At 45.8% G+C, this 19,281-nt stretch overlaps 1 protein-coding gene across 1 annotated transcript in view; it reads right to left on the bottom strand.

Moving 5' to 3' along the window:
* mast1b (microtubule associated serine/threonine kinase 1b) overlaps positions 1-16,671 on the bottom strand; it is a gene marked incomplete at both ends in the record, with an annotated part of 37,978 nt that extends 21,307 nt beyond the window's left edge. The window contains 2 exon segments of the mRNA XM_080009989.1: positions 10,888-10,919; positions 16,633-16,671. Of these exon segments, the coding sequence (XP_079866115.1) occupies positions 10,888-10,919; positions 16,633-16,671 (71 nt within the window).
* Between the last annotated feature and the right edge of the window lie 2,610 nt (positions 16,672-19,281).

Genomic DNA, 19,281 nt, shown 5'->3' with positions numbered 1-19,281 from the left:
AGAAAGTGCTGAATTTTCTAACCACTACGAAATGCTGACAGTGTAAATGTAATTTCCATCTTCTTAAATCTGCCGCAGCACTTAAAATCGCTTTCATCTGCGAAGGCTGTGGTTTATTTTGAAAAAAGCATCGACCAAGGTGCCTGTAAAAGAAAACTTTATCTATAGACATTAGGCCATTATAGTGGAGTGCTGTAGGGTGCTTGTTTACCCTTAAATAAAGAGGCTTTTAAACAATGTCAGTAAAAATAGTCACTTCAGCATAACGAGGAAAGTTCATTGGTTTGACGGGTCGACCAGACTTGGGAGGCTGGGATCAAGGAAGGCCTCCCATGCCCTTTGGAGAGCTTACCTGACCCCCTTTGCAATTCAGAGGAGGTACGGTGTAAAACATAAAAAAAAAAAAAATAGAAAAAAATAATAATAATTAAGTGGGCGGGGCTTAACCAAACATATGGAACAAACTCCCTCACTCCCCTCCGTCTAGGCGACGCACCATCAGCTTGTCTTCACCATCAATGGATCTGCCACTCCCACACAGACACACACGGACACACACACACGGTGCACACACACACACACACACACACACACACACACACACACACACACAAAGACACACTCACTCACTCACTGCCTGCCATCACATGGGCCAGCACGTGAGGGGGGCTCACCGCCAGCTACATCAACTGAAGACAACTTGCAAACACACACACACACACACACACACACACACACACACACACACACACACACACACTTTATTGATGCTTGCAGACTGAAGACGTGAGCAGACTGAGATGGGGCTCTCACAGTGGAACAGGGAGACGAAAAAGAGAGAAGATGAGATTACAAAGTGAAAAGGGAGGGGCTGAGGGAGAGAGAGAGAGAGAGGGGAGAGAGAGAGAGAGAGAGAGAGGGAGGGGATTATGGAAATAAGAAGACGGAAAGAGATAGAAAGAGAAAAAGTCAGACTGACGATGCAAGAAGAGAAAAAGCGAGAGCACTCAGAGTTACCCAAACAAAGAGAGCGGGAGAGAGAAGAGAGAAGGAGAGAGAGAGAGAAAGAGAGAGAGATACAGAGTGAGAGAGAGGGACATATCTTTGCGCAGAGCATGGAAGGGTCTTTTCAGTAGCACCTGTCATGACATTTTCCGTTTCCATTACGGTGATGTAGCACCATGCAATTAAAAGCCAAAGGAGCCGCGCTTTATTCGGAGGACAGTTGACAAACAATCTACTTATTGCAAGACTGAGTGATGGCTCCAATGTCCTCTAGACCAGGGGGTCCCAAACCTTTTCAAGGGAAGGGCCACCCGTGGCAGCTTGAACCCTGGGCTGAGACATACAAAGGCCCAGACCTTACCATTTAATACCGCCTTGGCAGAGTGGCAGATCATTGGCAACAATCAACCCCCCCCCCCCCGCTTTGTCTTCCAATACCCTCCCATCCATTTGGGCTGGACACCCCTGACTCAGATCGTGACTCTGAATTAAATTAACAGCAAAGTGAAGGTGAATATCAATTCCGCTAATATATCAGATTTAAATACCCCATCCCCCAACATTGAAAAATATTGAAATTCATCACAAAACACAGCAGGCTGTGGCGCCTCTTTAAGTCTGCTGCTCAGTTCTAAAAATGGCCAGGATAGCCCGATTGATCAGGTCTGTAAGTAGCATCATAGATATTGATCGCTCATGCCGATAGCTTGGACGCGGTGCGCAAATCAAATACGTGCCACCGGGCCGTTTCGACCCTTCTGAAGCCAGATCGATTTTTTGAGCAGGACACTGGACACCGACCTCATCAATGGCAAACATCTCGTTGTGTCACCAAATCTGATTCCATAATTTTCCCTGTGTGTGTGTGTGTGTTCACGTGAGATTGAGAAGTGTTTCACGGGCTTTCATCGGATTAGTATTTGTCTATTCATCATAACATAACAGGCAGACAGCCTGCGAGAGAGAGACACAGAGCATGAGAGGTAGAGAGAGAAAGAGAGAGAGAGAGAAGAGAGCAATACACATTGAGCCCAAAAAAATGAAAAGTGGAACAATTCACATTTGAAAGGCTAGAAGCTGTTTAAAGCAGAATTGCAGAACACATCCCTGAGATGGCTGATTCATTGCCAAAGCTGAAAGCAGGAATGAACAAGCACAAAACCACACACACACACACACACACACACACACACACACACACACACACACACACACACACACACACACACACACACACACACACACACACACATGCATCAAAACACTCCACTGATATTCAGCCTCACTGTTTATCTAGCCAGTACAAGTCATCGTTCACGGGGCGGGGAGAGAGAGAGTCTAAACTTCAAACCATCACCTCGAGGCCAACGGTCCTCACTGTGCGCTTGTTCAAATTCAGATGGACAAACGGAGAGAGAGGGAAAGGCAGAGAGAGGAAGAGAGCAAGAGACAGAGAGAGAGAGAGAGAGAGAGAGAGAGAGAGAGAGAGAGAGAGAGAGAACCAGGGCTGAGACGCACCCATCGCAGCACCACCCTTAGAGCGCTCTCCACACATCCTCTGAACAGGCTGACTCTGTACAAGAACCCCTCTGACACTGCGGAGGAAGGGGAAGGGGGGATGACAGAACGGAGGGGTGAGGGAGGGATGGAAAAAGAGGTGGACTGTCTGCATAAAAAACAACTGACGGGGGTGGAGCGGGGTGTGGATGTTGGGGGGCACATCCGTAAAGAGAGAGAGAGAGAGGGGCAGAGATGGAGGGAGGGAGAGAGAGAAAGAGGAGTGGGGGATGAATGGCAGAAATGAAAAAAGGTACAAAGGGAAGGAGAGGAAGAATGGAAGCGTTGGAGGCTCTCCCAGAGGTGCTCATCACCCACACAGCGGTAAACATGCCCCAGTTTTTTCACACACACGTGCACACACACACACACACACACAACCACACAAACACACAGATTCACGCACTGATACTATACGCTAGGCTGACTGAACATGAGGTAATTACAAGTGCAGGAGCCCCCACGCAGCAACAAAGGCAAATAGGCGTCTTCTGGTTCACACTTAAGATCCTTTTCCCTACCTGTCATCTCTCTTCCCTCCTGCCATATCAAACAAAAGAGGTGTAAACTACTCTATTCATTTTGATGCCATCAAACCACCCTTCCGTGGTTATGTAGGAAGATGCAAATATTACCAACCACCATATAAAAACCGAAAAATAAGAAATTAAGGTAGCGCGTCTCTGAGGGATGAAGAAATGAGTGGAAATTTGAAACAAGCTTTGAAAAAAAAGAGAAAGACAGAGACGCACACGAAAGGAGCAAAAAGTGATGCAAACGGCCCCGAATTCTTCAAAGAGAGAAGAAGAGGAGGGAGCGGGGGAAAAGGGGGTCCTGGAGGACATCGGGGGGCAATAACAGCGTAATAACTGGGGTGTTAACAGCCAAGGAAGGACTCACTGGAGAGCAGAAAGACCTGAGGGGATCCAAAAAAAAAAAAAAAAAAAAATGAAGGTGGGGTAGCATGGGAGCGAGAGAGCAGGAGTGGTCACATGACGCCCTGTTGCTACGCAGCGTGCGGCGGCGATGCTCCGTTAAGGGCAACGAGGGACCACGGCGGAGGAGAGAAGAGAGAGAGGTCAGGGGGAATAGACAAAGCGCATTAGAGTCGTTCTTCAAGTTCACTGTCGGAAGGGGGAGAGAGAGTTGGGGGCGAGAGACAGGGCAGAGAGGACGAGTGCCAAAGACAGTTGAGGGGGAAAGAGAGTTGAAGCGGAAGAAACCAGACAACATTTCAACAACCACTTTTTGCCTCTCTCGTCCCGCCGGGGAGGAAAATATACGGTCGTTCCGAGAGGAGGGAAAACATTTGTTTATTTATTCTTTTTGTGGCTAAACTTTGGAGGCAAAAGTGATAAAATTAAAAATAATGTAAAAATATGATAACGATAAAAAAAAGGTGATAACTGAAACTGAATCATGTAAAATAGGCAGAGAGAGATATTGTACAAATAGACAAAGATTATGATGCAAAAATACAGCATTGAATCAGTGCAGTTGAATATACTATTGGGTTGGCGTTTACGACACAATATATTCACAATTATACAAGTTAACAAGTGTTCCAGTGTCCAGTGGGCTTCATGTACAACGCTGTGAAAGGGCCGATGTTTCAAACGGTCACGGCTGTGGCCTCAGGTCTGCAGCCAGCCACACTGGGCATTGTGCCCAACGGCAAAATCATCACCCGGCCATTTGTCACAGAAACGCAACGGAAAATAACAAAAGAAAAAGAAACAAAACCAACAAGCCGACATATAGCGACCGTTCCCCCCGTGTCTCTCTTCCTGCCCGGGTTTCCTGTCTTCCTGCCAGGATGAAAGACACCACATCCTTGTTTTCATTGTGATGAACTGATCCTCGCCGCCCGGCGCCCCGTCTCCACCTTGGGCGAGTTCGTCCGAGCGCACGCCGACAGCAGCAAATATCTGTCGAGGTTGCGTTCCACAGCTTGTATCCTCAAAAGCCTTTCCCTGTAAGTGAAGCCGTGCTGCGAAGGGAAGGGAGTGAACGGAGGAGAAGTGAAGATCAAAGGGAATCCAGGGTCCCATTACTGAGTTTGGATGGAGGGTGTGGGTGGGCGGGTGGAGTGGGGTGGGTGCTAATGGGTGAAGTACAGTAGGGCCTAAGCTGTGCAGTAGCTATTGAACCTCTGGCACTTCCCCCAGACCCAGACCCCCCCAGAGGCACTTAAAACTGGAAGGACTCACAGTCTGTGCACAATCTGGCCCATGTGCCCCCCGCCCATTCCCCCTTCGCCCCCTACTGTCGCCGCCCCCCCGCTGACCTCTTCTGTTGCGCGTGATTGGCTAAGTGGGACTATGTGTATGTGTGTGTGTGTGTGTGTGTGTGTGTGTGTGTGTGTGTGTGTGTGTGTGTGTGTGTGTGTGTTGACATATTCGTATTTGTGTCTGTGAACCTCAACATGTCTCTTAGTAGGGCCAGAGCATCAGGACCCATTACTGCCCACACACACACACACACACACACACAGACACGGACACAGACACACACACACACACAAACACACACACACACACACACACACACACACACACACACACACACACAGGTATACTGTAGGTGATTTATAGTGTCCTCTAGAAAAACTTTGAAAAAAAGGGTTAGTTGTGTTTATGTTGACTATAACACAATAACACTATACATGATCCCAATGTCCTATTCATGCTTGTGGGCGTTCAGGTGTGTTCTTTTAAACCATACAGTATATGCACACACACACACACACACACACACACACACACACACACACACACACACACACACACACACACAGGGCCATTATATATGCTGTATGATTAAACGAATGCCTGGCGGACTGTCTAACTGTAAGAAAGAAAAACAAAAGAGAGAGAGAGAGAGAGAGAGAGGAAAAAAGAACAAGAGACTGAAAGAGAGCGAAAGAGGGAGAGGGGAGGAGGCGGCCGGAGTGCTGGCGTGCTTGTCTCTGCGGCTCACGTAACCTTAGCGCGGTAGTTCGTAATGGAAGAGGAGATAAAAGATATTACCCCTGGGGCCATGCACTCTTACGCAGTCATACTCTCAGTCTTTCATAAGCTCTCGCTTTCTCCCTCTTTTCACTCCTCACGTGATCCTTCACCTCCTCGCTCTCACCACCCCCACGCCCCCCGCCCCCATTTTTGACTTCCGCTTTCTCCTTCCCTATACATCACATGCCATTACTCTGATATTTCTGCGCCCCCCCCCCATTATGCTCGGATGCGTAATTCGATGAAGACACCGCTCCGCAACGCAGGCGAGGCCAAAATAGATCTGAGTAACCGGCCTTCCAGAATTTGAATGCTACATTTGTCTGTCAGCTGGCGAAATCCCAATAACCTTTGTGCATTTTGAATTGAAGAGGTTAAATAAAGGTCAGAAAATTCAGAGTCACAGACAACAGGAGTTAAGTTCCTTGTACATATAAGAGTGCTCGGCCAATAAAGCCTGAAGGTTTTGGTCTGCATCATTTTTGATGTAGGTGGAAGCGTCAATGCAAAATAAAATAGTGGTGGGTTGGAGAAACTCTTCATCAGCTATATACTAGAAACCATAGTGCCACTTAGCCCTTGCCATGATTTTCTAATTATATTTATTCTGTGCATAGAATGCATTTTGTATATTCTGTGTATTTTGTATATATATATATATATTTTATTTATTTTTTTTGAGACTGCTAAGGTTCTTTAAGCTACTCCTGTGACCATACAACATTGCACCAACCCTTACCAAGACAAACTCCTTGTATACATAAAAATGAACTTGGCCAAATAAACAGATTGTGATTCTGATTGTGATTCTAAGCAGCATGGCATGTGTGTAAATGATTCGTCCTGTGGGTCCTCGTTGCGCTGGGGCTCAGGTGCTCTGTGGCTAGACGCTCAGCTGTCCTGTGGATGGAGGTAGAGCCGCTCTAATCCCCGGCCAGCGGGAGGGAACACAGCACAGCACGACGTCAATTACCTCAGCTGAGCGCCGTGCGACTACCCCCTGCAGTTTGAAAGTCAACTGGAATACTCAGCGTCGACGCCCATGTGAAATATCACAATATTATTTGTGGAAAATATTGGCTTCCGTTATTACCCTAACGTGATATGATATAATGCCATGCTTTTATCAATCAACAGGTCCCATTTGTGAGCGTTGCCATGTCTCTTGTGTGTTTCTACGGACTCCGTAATGCTAAAACTTCAGGAGAATGTCATCCAGCCAATTTGTATACTGTAAATGAAAACCTGTATATTTGCTGAAAACGGCAGAGAGATTGAGATAGAAGTTAGAGAGGGTGAAAACAACAGTTGAGGTCTGGTCTTAAATATGGCGAGGGGAAAACTCAACTCTTCTAACATCCATAACATCTAATACACAACCACAATATGATATTATATTTGCACACAAACTAATAGAAGTTCTGTAAATATTGTATTTTTTAAAATAAACAATAGGATTTTTTTTTGAGTGCACATATACTTTGTCAACATAGGATCAATGACATGTTTGCCGTAAACAAATGGATTTGTCCACAAGTGTGCACTGGCTTTTCCATTGTACAATCCCTCCCTTGGTAAACAAAAACAAAACAAGAACAAAAAAAGAAAAGGAAACTAAACTAAATAACAGCAAGAAAAATAAAGACCCATGGAACAACCCCAAAAGAAACACATTGACCTTGCTTTTTTGGCTGCCAGAAAATGCATTACTAGACTCTCACTCTCCACCGACCTGAGCACGACTGTTCAATGAGTTGTCTAGTTACATTCCCTAAGAAAGAAACGTACTATACTATTAACAGCATGGATTTTGGTTAACATGGCAACCCCACCAGGATTTGATGCCATCGAAGACACAATAACTCACTTTTTCATATTCTGTTCTGTCAAATCTGTCTTCAGTGACAATCTGACAATATTTATTTATTTAGATACGAATGGTCTTCAATAGATACATTCTACTAGGACATAGGCAAAAAAATCTATGCTGTTAAAGGTTTTACACACCAACTCATTCACTCTTGTTTCATAAATGAGACCCACAGAGAACCAAAAGCTGGTCTTGCCGAAGGGCACTTGGCCAGGGCAGAGTCATGATGACGTGGGGATTTGAGTCTGGGATCGATCCGTCTCTCCGTCCATACTGAATCGGTGACTCAGACACATTTTCTGTAAACAGCGGAGCCATCGAGGGTTTCAAACAGATGCCTCATTCTCTGTCTGACTCATATCGGCTTCATCAGAGTGAAATTATTTGTTGATTTCCTCTCCTTTAGAGGGTGAATCAATCTACCTGGAGGTCCGGCGGCCCCCGCCACAAAGCCATGATTCAGGAGATATGAATCATCGGTTCCCAGGAAGAAATAATAAGACTCATCGCTCACTGACATTTTGCTTTTCCAAACTGGGATTAAGGTCAAAGTATTGAAATTATTTCCATTGTTTATAATGGTGCAGCTATTGGTAACATTTCTACTTACTATTGGTAACATTTCTACTTACTCAACTTCAAATTCTGTTTTGTGGGTTGTGCCAGACTTTTTATCGGGCCAACCTGCTATGTGGTGAATGCTTTGAACGAAAACAAATTAAATGATAGCAGATGAGAGTTCCTTAGATGATATAGCATTTGGATATTACTTGGATAAAATTTATATCATTTGCTTTAAGTTGAAAAGATAGTTGAACTGTATCAACAAGTTCAAATATTCAGCTTAATTTGCTGGCAATGCATTGTTTTGGTCAGGAATTCAACATACAGCAATGGGCGTGTAACAAGTCAGTGTAACACAAGCTACACTGTACAGTTTGTATATGCAAATGCTGATGCATACTCAACATTTAACAAGCCTTTAACAAACCCTTGATGGACCCATGAGTTCAGACCACAGAACTAAGTACAAGGCAAGCCTAGCCGTTAAGTACTGTATACAGTGCTCCATCATAACATACATGCAAACACACATGGACTGGAGAGAGGGAGAGAGAGAGAGAGAGAGAGAGAGGAGGGGGTTAGGAGAAAAGACCGAATGAAGGTCAGGAGAAAGGGATGAGGGAGGGAGGGATGCAGAGAAGCGCATTAGAGAAACAAACAGCCCTGGCCACACCCCGCATCGCAGAGCGATTTAATGCCGCTCTGCCCCCCGAGCCTCTCGCTCTACCTTTTCGTGCGTCGGAACATGTCGCCGGCAGCCGCAGCTATAAGCAACAGGAGCGGTCGCTGAGTGGTCACAACACGATGGCACCCTCGGAAAATGTCATCGCAGGCAGAGCAAATGCAACGCAAAGCTCAAGAGCTAAACCACCCGTGCGCCTGTTTGTCTGGGAGAATGTGGCACGGCACCAGAGGAGGCGGCCGCAAAGGGTGGGGGCGGGGTTGCCAGAAGGGAATTGTGGGTTATTTTCTTAAGAATAAGGTGCCATGGAGCACCGAATGGGAGGGGTGTGTGTGTGTGTGTGTGTGTGTGTGTGTGTGTGTGTGTGTGTGTGTGTGTGTGTGTGTGTGTGTGTGTGTGTGTGTGTGTGTGTGTGTGTGTGTGTGTGTGTGTGTATGTGTGTGTGTGTGTATTTCAGCCGCCTCGATGGCCGTGTGCATTAAAAAGTAACTCAGACAGAGATAGAAAAGCTTCTCACTGTAGGCAACACAAGAATGAATGAGTGAGTGAAGCGAGAGACTACAGGATGGTTAATTCATCCGGGTGGAGAGCAGGATGAATGACTTGGGTCAAGGGGGTTTGTCAGCGTCTGGGTGTTGTGTAACCGCGAAGCCGCAAAGCTGGCATTACAGATTGGGATCGACTATCAAAAGCTTTATGGTACTTTTTAGGGAGCATATACTGTACACTTGAAAAGCCGATGTCTACAACCACACGAACACACAAACCGCAGCAAACCGTGCAGAGCAACCCCATTCTGATGAGTAAAGTTTGCAGATTGAATGTGAAGTGAGCTCATCCATAATGGATGGAGGACTGGGTGGTGTCCCGCGGAGAGTGATGGGACGCGAGGTGGAGGAGACAGGGTAGGAAAGATGGAGGCATGGTCACGCAATGGTAACGGGGAAAGGAAGGAAGGAAGGAAGGGAGGGAGGGAGCCGAGGAAATAACGGTGAGAGGGAGGTTATGTTTGATAACCTGTGATAGCCAGAGACGATGAAAGAGAAGACGGAGAGAGAGAGAGAGAGAGAGAGAGAGAGAGAGAGAGAGAGAGAAAGAGAGAGACAGAGAGAGAGAGAGAGAGAGAGAAAGAGAGAGACAGAGAGAGAGAGAGAGAGAGGAAAGAGAGAGAGGTGAAGAAAGAAGACAAACACATGGATATAATAGTAGGCTTTGGGCTGTACAGGTTCATATACTATGTGTGTTTATAGAAATAAAACACAAAGCAATACAGGAAATGAGACAGAGCGTAATTAAAGTTATTTAAAGTAAATTTGGTCTCAGCCCACTATTACTCAAGAGGGCATCCAGAAGTGCCTCAAGAACTTAATTAACATAATTTTGGTCTTAATTAACACTCATTTCCATTTCCATCTCTTTATTTTTAAGACTGAAAGAGAGAAATAGGCAAAAACCAAGAAGAGGGGTAAAACAGGGAGGCGCATCAAGGCTGGAAGGCATTAATAACCGGAAGAGACAGATTGGGAACAAAGCAAGAAAATGAGAAACAGAGCATCTGAAAAATATAGAGAGAGCCTGGAGAGAGAGAGAGAGAGAGAGAGAGAGAGAGAGAGAGAGAGAGACGGAGAGAGAGAGAGAGAGAGATAAGTGATAAGTTAAGAGAAAGACAAAGACAAAGACAAAATCGAAAAGGGAAATAGAAAGAGAGATAGATGTTGTTTTCAGCACCACGGACAGAGTCCAAAGCTCCCAGCCAGCCTTGTGATCCAACTCACACAGGCCTCACCAAACGGGCATCCAAGACACCCCACCTCTCCTCAAGCTCACACACACACACACACACACACACACACACACACACACACACACACACACACACACACACACACACACACACACACACACACACACTCACAATTAAGTGCCACTGGAGGATCCTCAAAGTCCTCGGCGCTTGGTGTTGAAATGCAAATCGCACTCGTGCCGAGAAGAGAAGAGCTCTTGTGGTTTAAATTACCAGATACACAAACTCCCCCGGTGGCAGATTTTTTGTCTCCAAGAAGAGAAGCAAGAAGGTAGGAAGGAAGGAAGGAAGGGAGGAAGGAACTAGGGAGGAGAGAGGGATGAGAAAGAGGGAAGAGAGTGGCGGGAGGAAAGGACAAAAATTGAACTGTACAAAAGTGGAAGGCTGGACTCACCTGCTGTTCTTGCGGGGCAGAGGCAAGTCCTTCTGGAAAAAAACACAAGGAAACAGAAAAAAAGGGAAACGAAACAGGAGATCAGGTACTGAGAGATTGACGCTTTGCGAAAATAAAACAACATGAATTTGATTTGGCAGCTGAGTCTGTCTATCCGGGATGAGGATAGGACCTGGGTTTCAACCTGTTTAACTCCAGCACCAGGTGTGTGGCCACACATTTGTGCATTAGTGCTTACATATTCATGCATTTTTCTTTTGACACAAAAGGTCGCCCGCTTGTTTTTCCTCTCTCTCTCTCTCTCTCTCTCTCTCTCTTGCTCTCTCTCTCTCTCTCTCTCTCTCTCTCTATCCACCCCTCCCAATCACCCCTTATCTCCCTGTCCCTCTTCCCTCCCAGCTGAACAGAACATTCAGTCCATCCTTTCACCCGCTGATCCCCCACATCCGCACGGATGGGGAACAGAGGGCCGGGACAACAGCACACACTCACTGCACTGATTGAAAGCAACCTGTCCTTTGCCATATTTCATGCCAGCAGCACAGCCTGGCCTCTCCACACAGCCCCGCATGCCAAGAGAGAGAGACAGAGAGAGGGAGGGAGGGGTGGAGGCAGAGACTCGGCTTACATTTTGAGTTTTATGCCTGGAGCCTTAGTCTTAAGCTTGTGCTTTTTGGATTTATACATGTGTGTGTGTGTGTGTGTGTGTGCGTATTTAAGTAGATGTGTTTGTATCCACACTTGTGTGTGTTTGGAGACAGATAAGTAAAAAAAAAAAAAGATTAATGTAATATTACTGGAATAAAAAAAATCTTCTTCTTCTTTTTCTTTCGGCTGCTCCCGTTGGGGGTTGATAAAAAAATAAAACGTAAAATATTAAAATAAAGCAAAACTGGATTCCCACAATCTTCAGAAATCGAAAGGAATGCCCGACGTGGATCATCAGCGCATTCTCATGGATGAGACAATGATAGTTACAATACTCTACCAGCGAGGCCAGAAACCCTGAGCAACACAGAAGTATAAACAGGTGGAGTGCAGCATCTCCACGAGTCACTAAATAACAGATGGGACGAGATTCATGCAATAGCTCCTTCACGGCCCCACGCCGGGTTCAATCGACGGTCCAGCTACCCCCGCGGTCACGGGAGTTATTAGATTAACCTTTATTTGTTCACATTTCTGAAAAGACCACATGTAGGCTCACCATAGATTTAAAAACAATGCCAGAGCCGGCCACTCCATCCAGTGGCTTTATGCGTTGAAAGAGATCAGAGACAAATCCATCCATCCATATTGCCAAGGACGACTGAGCGGCTGAATATTCAGCCCATTGATCCCGCCCCGCTTTGTCCTTCATTGATCAGGCTAATTAACCCTGAAGTGTCTGAGGGAGATGACTTATACCTGGGGCCTCGTATGGACCGGTCCTAACGGCGACAACTCTACCATAAAAACTAACCCCTGTTCATCCTGGCAAAGAGATATGTTTCTTCTGTATTGCCTTCACAGTAGTTGGAAATTCCAATGTCATAACCCTTGAATGGAAAAGCAGTCGACATGGAGATCATGGCAAAAATACTGGCCTTCATTTAACCACAGTCCACAAACATAAGGCGTGTCTATGTCCATGTGCTTGCTAGAAAATGTCTGTATTTTGTTGAGGGGTGTGAGTCAGATTTTATGACTGGAACCAAGCAGCAATTTGAGCGCAGACCTGCGAACATCTGCCGTCTGTCTCTCTGTCTGTCTGTCTGTGTGTGTGATGTCCGAAACACGGCGCTCGCTGATGTTCAGGCAACGTCTAGACAATAAATGGAACCCGCCGGCACATCAAACAAAGAGCAGTCATCCGTTGTGTGCCCGAGAGCCGAACAGGCAGCGTAAATACGAGGGACGGGGCGACCGGGGACAGACTCTGCATTCTAGGGAGCGGGTGAGGGAAGGGAGTCATTTAAATTCTGCCAACGAAAAGGGATGGGAAAGAGTTATTACACCTGATGGTAATTGCGCGGCGTTCATTTTGTGCGGGGGACCACAGCCAGTTTTTAAGACGGCATCCCCTGTCCTATTAAAGAAGGGTTTCACAAGTGCCGTGACATTTATTAACCTGTGACAGAATTCAATCAGCCCACTGGAATCCTTGCTAGCGTGGGACACTTTCATTTTTTTTTTTTGGTAATTATTGTTCCATAATTGCATCAGCCTCAGTTTCACACCTTTATCCCTCTCTAAGGTCAGAGGGGGGCAACAATAGAGGGAGGAAAAACTTAATTCACCAGCTTCACTTTGGTGAGTTGCGACTTATGAAGCACGGGGAGACGCAAACCTTTTTTTTTTTGTTTTGTTTTCCACTGGAAGATGGAAGAATCCAGGTATTCTGCGTTGCACAGTATTCCATACACCCTGGAAAACCTGTGGTTGTGTTGTTTGGTACTTCTGAGGACCGAATTCTCTTGTGGTATCATTAGCGTGCCAGACCGCCAGGCTCCTTGCTCACTGTGTGGACGCATCTCCCGTTTCATTGCCATTTTGTTGTTGTTTTTTCTTGGGGGAGAAAAAAAAAAGGGGAAAAAAGAAACTCAACAAAATGCAGCCGTGGTGCCGATGTGCTGATGCTGAAGAGTTGAAGAGAGATTCAAAACAGATGGGCGATTACGTCACCAGCTCAGCACGCCCGCCAATCACAGATCGGAAACCCAAACAGTTACATGCTGTGTTTACTGCCATTCCAGCCGGCTGTGGCCCTCCCTCCTTCAGTGGGATTTTTGGCAGTAGAGGCAGCAGAGGATTGTGCTTATAAGTTTGTCAAGCCCTGTTAGGTGCCCTGCTGAAGGAGGCGCTGCGAAGGGATGTGTTGTGTGTGCGACGGACAGAGGTGCAGTCGCATGTTAAATCCAGCGCCGCACGTATTAAGTCTGTGAATATTCAAACGCTCCCACTTGGAGGGGGGGGGTCGACGGTGTCTTTGCAGTTGCTGTTCTGGTGGGATGGCTTACGAACCACTTTGCTTAAGTCCTCCTCACCAAAGAGGAACAGTGGTCTTTTCAGCATCAGACCTGCAGATGGCCAGTTTCTGTCACAGCTTGTACAACTTGACAGCATCACGCTAACCTAGTTCACATTTGAACCGCTGGCCAATCCACCATTTCAATAGCACAATACACACAATACGCGCGCGTGTGTGTGTGTGTGTGTGTGTGTGTGCGCATGCGTGCATGCTGTGTGTACCTCCACAGGCATGCTTGAGCTTGCCTCCTATTATGACTCACTGTCATACTTGATGCATCATTTGTAAAATCTTTCCACCTCGGGAAAATAACATGCAGGGAACTGTATGGGGTTTCTTTGGCCTTGTCCCTTTCATTTTCTAAACCTCATATGTACATCCAGTATCATTTTGCATGACCTCAAGGTGTGCCTTGTCACTTCCCTAGGAATTTATCAACCCTGACCCCAGCGTATATATTATAAAAGCAATATCCAGGAGAGCATTAGCATGGCTACACAGTGCACATACTGTAGGGGAGCCTTTTAGCTGATCGTTTAATCATATTTCTGAAAATCTTTACCTTCAACTGAACCTGTGGTGATGACATGGATTGGATTAGACCAACAAGCCAGTCAGCTCACTCCCCAGCCCAGCACTCAATCAAGCAGTCCATCAATCCATCCCCCAATCCCTCTATTCATCTATCTATTCATTTATCCATCTCTCTGTCTCCCAATCAATGTCACCAGAGGGCAAACAGACAAAGGAAACAGTACACGCAGCCTGGTGGAGAATTCAGACTTCCTATCCAGCAACGCATGCGTCTCGGGATACCGGAGACATGTCTCAGGTCCCAAAACTCTCAAAAATCACCCTGCTTTTTATAAATGTCAGTTCTTAAGCAGTACTAGTGCACAACGCAGCTGGCAGGCTGGCAGTCTCCATCAGTTTGCAGACATCACTGGGAGTGACGGAGAAAAAGTGAGTCTGGGGCACAGAAAACTGGGATCAATCATGACAAGTCGAGCCGCAACCAGACACGGAGGAGACAACTCGTTCGTCATCAGGAGCCGTGACTTACAGCTGCAATCTGGGCAGATGCAATCTAGGTCCCGGGGACTGGGGGTGCTGGTGCGCTGAAGTGCAGGAGCCCGACAGTGGAAGTCTCCCACATGGTAGATGGCCTGTCGTGAAACTGCCCTATTGCTCTCTTCCCATTGACAAACACACATAAGGACACTTGACTTGACTCATGGTCTGCACAACATGCCTCCTTTACAGTTTTTTGTGCGTGCTAATTAAGAGAAATATATCCTTACAGGTCGTCCTCACATAGTACGTGTAGTAATGAATGTGGGTGTGGACATAGTGGGGGTTTCATCCGTGTCGGCCTCACTGAGTCGTGACCCCTGACCCTGCACCAGGGAAGCAAGGCGTGTCACCATATGGTGCAGTGAAGAAAGATGGAGAAAGAGGGGGTTTTAAACACACTAACGGTCGAATGTGTGTGTGTGTGTGTGTGTGTGTGTGTGTCTGTGTGTGTATGTGTGTGTGTGTAGTCCAGACAGTATGAGGATGATGAGACCCGAGGGAGAAAGGCTTCAGTTGGATGAGACAAGGAAAAGGCGCCACCCCCCGTCACCACTCCCCAAACACCCCCACCCATCTCTCTCTCTTAAACACACACACACACACCCACACACACACACACACACACATTGATTTATTACGATGTGATAATTCCGTTGTTCACAAAGGCAATGATACATAAACCTCACTTCTCGTCCGGCTTTTATTCCTTTATGCTCCTCCACTCTCCCTCTGTCTTTCTTTCGCTAGCTCTCTCAACCTCAGTCTCTCGACACATTATTAAGTATTAAATTCCCAGTAAGCCCTTTAGGCACCGGCGTACCTCTCGTTACCCAGCCTCTCAGCCTGGATGCAGCGTTTAGGCCGCTGAGCCCTGCTCTGTCCACTTGAATGAATCACACTGGGAGGGGGAGGGGGAGGGGTGAGCCCTGGTTAAGCAGGCTGCTTCATTATAGATGAACACGTATTGCCTCAGCAGCAGCAGTAACATGAACACTTCATATCAATATGCATGACTGACGATTCGTTAAGGTTTTGGCTTCTAGGCTGCGTGCCTACATGATGTATGGTGAGGTCTCTGCTTAAACTCAATTAGGGTTAGGTTTTCACACCCATTGGCTGCCCATTATTTTCAGTGTCATCATGAGTTTAGGCTACAGACCCTTGACTGTAAATACAATATGTCATTAAGCTTCATAAGCAAGACAAATAGCAAGGCTGTTTACGTTACATTATCCAAATATACAGTATATCCTATTCTCCCAATGGTTCTCAACTCAATCTATCAAGGACCCTCAGTTTGATACACATTAGGCCCCGGGCCCCATTTGATAATATTCAGACTCTGGTACCCCAATCTGAGGATATTTTAATTGTTTAGTCCAACCCGTAATACCTGTCTATACTATAGTTAGGAAGTGAACCAGTCATTATTGTACAATCTCTAACAGTGCTCACGTATTGTAAATGAAGTTGAATTATTGATGATTTGGCTGGAGACTCTCTGAAGCCTCTTGAAGGACCCCTGAGCGGTCCCTGGACCCCACGTTGAGAACCAATGCTTTATCCTATATCTAGATATATACAGTATAGGTCCTATATAATATTGTATTTGGTGACTCTTTCATGAGTAATAATCTACTGTATGACTAAAACCGACTCACCTGCAGCCTCCTGCGCCGTATTATCCCGGAGTCATCCATCGCAGGAGGGTTCATGGCGGTGTATGTGGGCAGCGGGGGGGGGGGGGATGTCCCACTTCACTGTTCACCTATTTGGAGTTCGGAGTTTGGAGTTTGGGGTTTGCATCCACTGGCAGTCCGGTTTACACCCGAGCTGCAGGTGCAGACAGTGTGACTGCGCTGTCACGTTAGTGGTCCCATTCTGGACGGGTCTCTAGAGGAAGAGGTTTTTGGAAGACTTCATACCCAGTCCCGAGGAAAGTCGACGTCCGGCCCCCAAAATGTCCCCAGTCTGCACCGCGGACTATGTCTCTATGACGCCAGTCTGTTCGGAGACATTAGACGATGTCCAGCGACGACTGACCTCCCTCCCGTGTAGGCCTGCACGATCACACGCGCGTCTGCAACGTACACACTCGTCCATTCATTTATGCATAGATGCATTCAGCATGGACCGATCCACCGCTAAGTTGTTGTGATACTCGCATGGCCATCCGTCAAGAAATGTCCCCTCCTAAATAAGACACTGCGCGCACGAACAAAGTAAAGCATTAGAGCGAACTGAACGAATGTGCGGATCCGAGCACGGACGCGCACGGTGGTCAGAGACGCGCACGGTTGTCAGAGACGCGCCACCCGGCGTCTCCTGGTCGCTTTGACATTGGTGCTGATCCGCTGCTGAGAAGAAGCCCGCAGTCCGTGCTGCTCCATCACAGAATCACAGATCCGACCCCTGTAAATATTCAATAAATGCTTTTATGAAGCCCATGGTATCGATCCCCGTCCTTCCAGTGGATGTGGACTGGTACATCTGTTAAGCCCTTCCTGGGATTCCCTCTCGCTCCTCCTCCAACACGGACTGCTCGTCCAATGAGTGGCATCTCACTCATTCTGATCCATCCCCCAGCCGCTGTAATCAGCCTGCAGGGGTTAACAGGGTTTTAAAAAATATATATATCTGAAAATGACCAGCTAGAAAAAGAGCCTCTCTGGTTCAGCACCATGGACAGCAGTATGGTCAACAAGTCAGTTGCTGGAATGCACTATAAAGAAATGGCACTGACGGCTTATGCAGAGAGGCGAGCATGCCCCAAATGGAGCAAACATATATCGACATATACGGTATATAATATATGATATATGATATATGATATATTTAAATCATTCGAATATATGGAAGGACTCCACTTTTTTGCAATCCATGCCAATTTTCTATATGAAGATACCACAATAACATATTAGAAAATATAATAACCAGGTCCTGCCTATTATTGTGTTATATATATATTCAAAAAACTCAAAATACAACCATAATAATGACAACAATAATTGTTATATTCTGTAATATCCAGTATTGAACCAGTATTATGTATGTTATGTTCATTATAAGAAAGAGTTAAATACACATTGACATTATAATAATTTCTAACATATGCCTGTGTCATCTCTGGGTGTGTGTAAGTGTGTGTCTGCTGAAAATACGGTGAGAACAATCACAGAAACAAATGAAATGAAAAAACGACAATGTCTCCATATATAGAAAAGATATTTCTGTTGCATGAGGGTGTGCACATTTTAATGCATAGATTACAGGTATACAACAAACTCACATAGACAGCACTCACAGCAAGCACATAGGCGCTCGCACACACACTCACACACACACACACACACACACACACACACACACACACACACACACACACACACACACACACACACACACACACGCACACACACACACACAAGTACACACAGACATGCAACTTTTTATTTATGGATGCTGGTGTGTGGTCCTGCTTTGTCATCCATTAAACATCAATAGTTTCCAATCATTTTCCAAGTTGTCGGCAAGCCATATGGGGCTACTCCTGTTGTTCTCCTCACCTGTTTCTTCGATTTTTCATTGTATACTGTAGGCAGCCGGTGGCGTACTGCAGTCATACTGCAGGGCTCCAGACTGTCACACACAGGGCTACTCCAACTCATTTGGTTCTATCCAGTCAGGACAAGGGTAAGGTTATCCACATCTCTCTTTCAGCATTTATTTCCATCATCTTCAATAGGTAGATTAATAGATAGACAGACAGACAGACAGACAGACAGACAGACAGACAGATGCATACATACATATACATACATACATACATACATACATACATACATACATACATAAATACATACATACATACAGTACATACATACATACATACATACATACATACATACATACATACATACATACATACATACATACATACATACATACATACATACAAACATACATACATATTTATATATATAGTATAATGCATAGAGGAGCGTATATACAGTAATATGGTACACATTCGTTTTTCGCCCACATGTGACACACAGGAACGGGCACAACTCCAAGACCGGACATACCCTGCAGGAAGTCAACAAAATCAAAACAACAACAACAACAACACTAACAACAACAACAACAACAATAACAACAACATCAACAAAGAAATATGTTTAAAAGCACATTTTTTTAAAAGCACCTTTTTAAAAGCGCAGTTTGGGAACAGTAACCAATAAGTAAATAAGTAAACAATAATATTTCTGTGATTTATGTAGCGGCGTCCTGTTGGCAAAGTGCTTGCATAA

Source organism: Zeus faber (genome assembly GCF_960531495.2).
Source record: "Zeus faber genome assembly, chromosome: 11".
Classification (NCBI taxonomy): Eukaryota; Metazoa; Chordata; class Actinopteri; order Zeiformes; family Zeidae; genus Zeus; species Zeus faber.
The sequence above is the reverse complement of the archived record's forward strand: the minus strand, read 5'-3'. Positions and strand labels throughout refer to the sequence as shown.